At 63.1% G+C, this 648-nt stretch overlaps 1 protein-coding gene across 1 annotated transcript in view; it reads right to left on the minus strand.

The window, feature by feature from the left end:
• Nucleotides 1-648, minus strand: part of MAP4K2 (mitogen-activated protein kinase kinase kinase kinase 2) — an 18168-nt gene that overhangs the window by 11054 nt on the left and 6466 nt on the right. The window contains exon 20 of the mRNA XM_014588346.1: nt 591-632. Coding sequence (XP_014443832.1) covers nt 591-632 — 42 coding nt within the window. The remainder of the gene's footprint in view (nt 1-590; nt 633-648) is intronic.

Consider the following 648-nt stretch of genomic DNA (forward strand, 5'->3'; position numbering starts at 1 on the left):
GGGGAGAGATGGGGGCTGAGGGCACTGGTGGGTAGGCAAGGTGCTACAGGGGCTGGGGATGCTGCGGCCTGCCCCATGCAGCCCCACCGTGTACCTGAGAGCGACAGCAGCACATTGTTCACGCAGTAGAGCCAGGAACAGCGGTGAGAAATCAGCTGGAGCCGAGAGACAGATGGATGGGGAGACAGACAGACGGGGTCAGCACCCTGGGTCCCCACGCCTCCACCTCCCCAGCCCACCAGTCTCACCTTCTCCAGTGTGTCCTCGTGTAGCTCATGCAGGTTGAGGGTATAGATGCCTTCCTCGGCCCCCACCACCAGGAACTGGTCTGCAGGTTGGGGTACGGGGTCAGAGGTTAGTCACGCCCCTGGCCCAAGCTGAGGGACTCTCAGGCTCCTGCTTCCTGGCCCCTGGCCTACCCCGAGTGACAGGGGGAATCCAGGTGACAGCAGCATGGATCCGCAGCGGGCAGCCATTAAAGACCTTGGAGAAGCAGGCGCCCATCTGTGGAGGAGCAGGAGGCCAGTCAGGGCACACCAGGGCAGTAGGTGGCAGGCTATGGGGTGAGGGGCTGCAGGGTAAACACTTACGTGCACCTTGGGGGTTGGGGGGAGCCCGTGACAGCATGACCTCTGGGAGGAAGGGAAA

The sequence above is a fragment of the Tupaia chinensis genome, unplaced genomic scaffold, assembly GCF_000334495.1.
Source record: "Tupaia chinensis unplaced genomic scaffold, TupChi_1.0 Scaffold000273_1, whole genome shotgun sequence".
Lineage (NCBI taxonomy): Eukaryota > Metazoa > Chordata > Mammalia > Scandentia > Tupaiidae > Tupaia > Tupaia belangeri.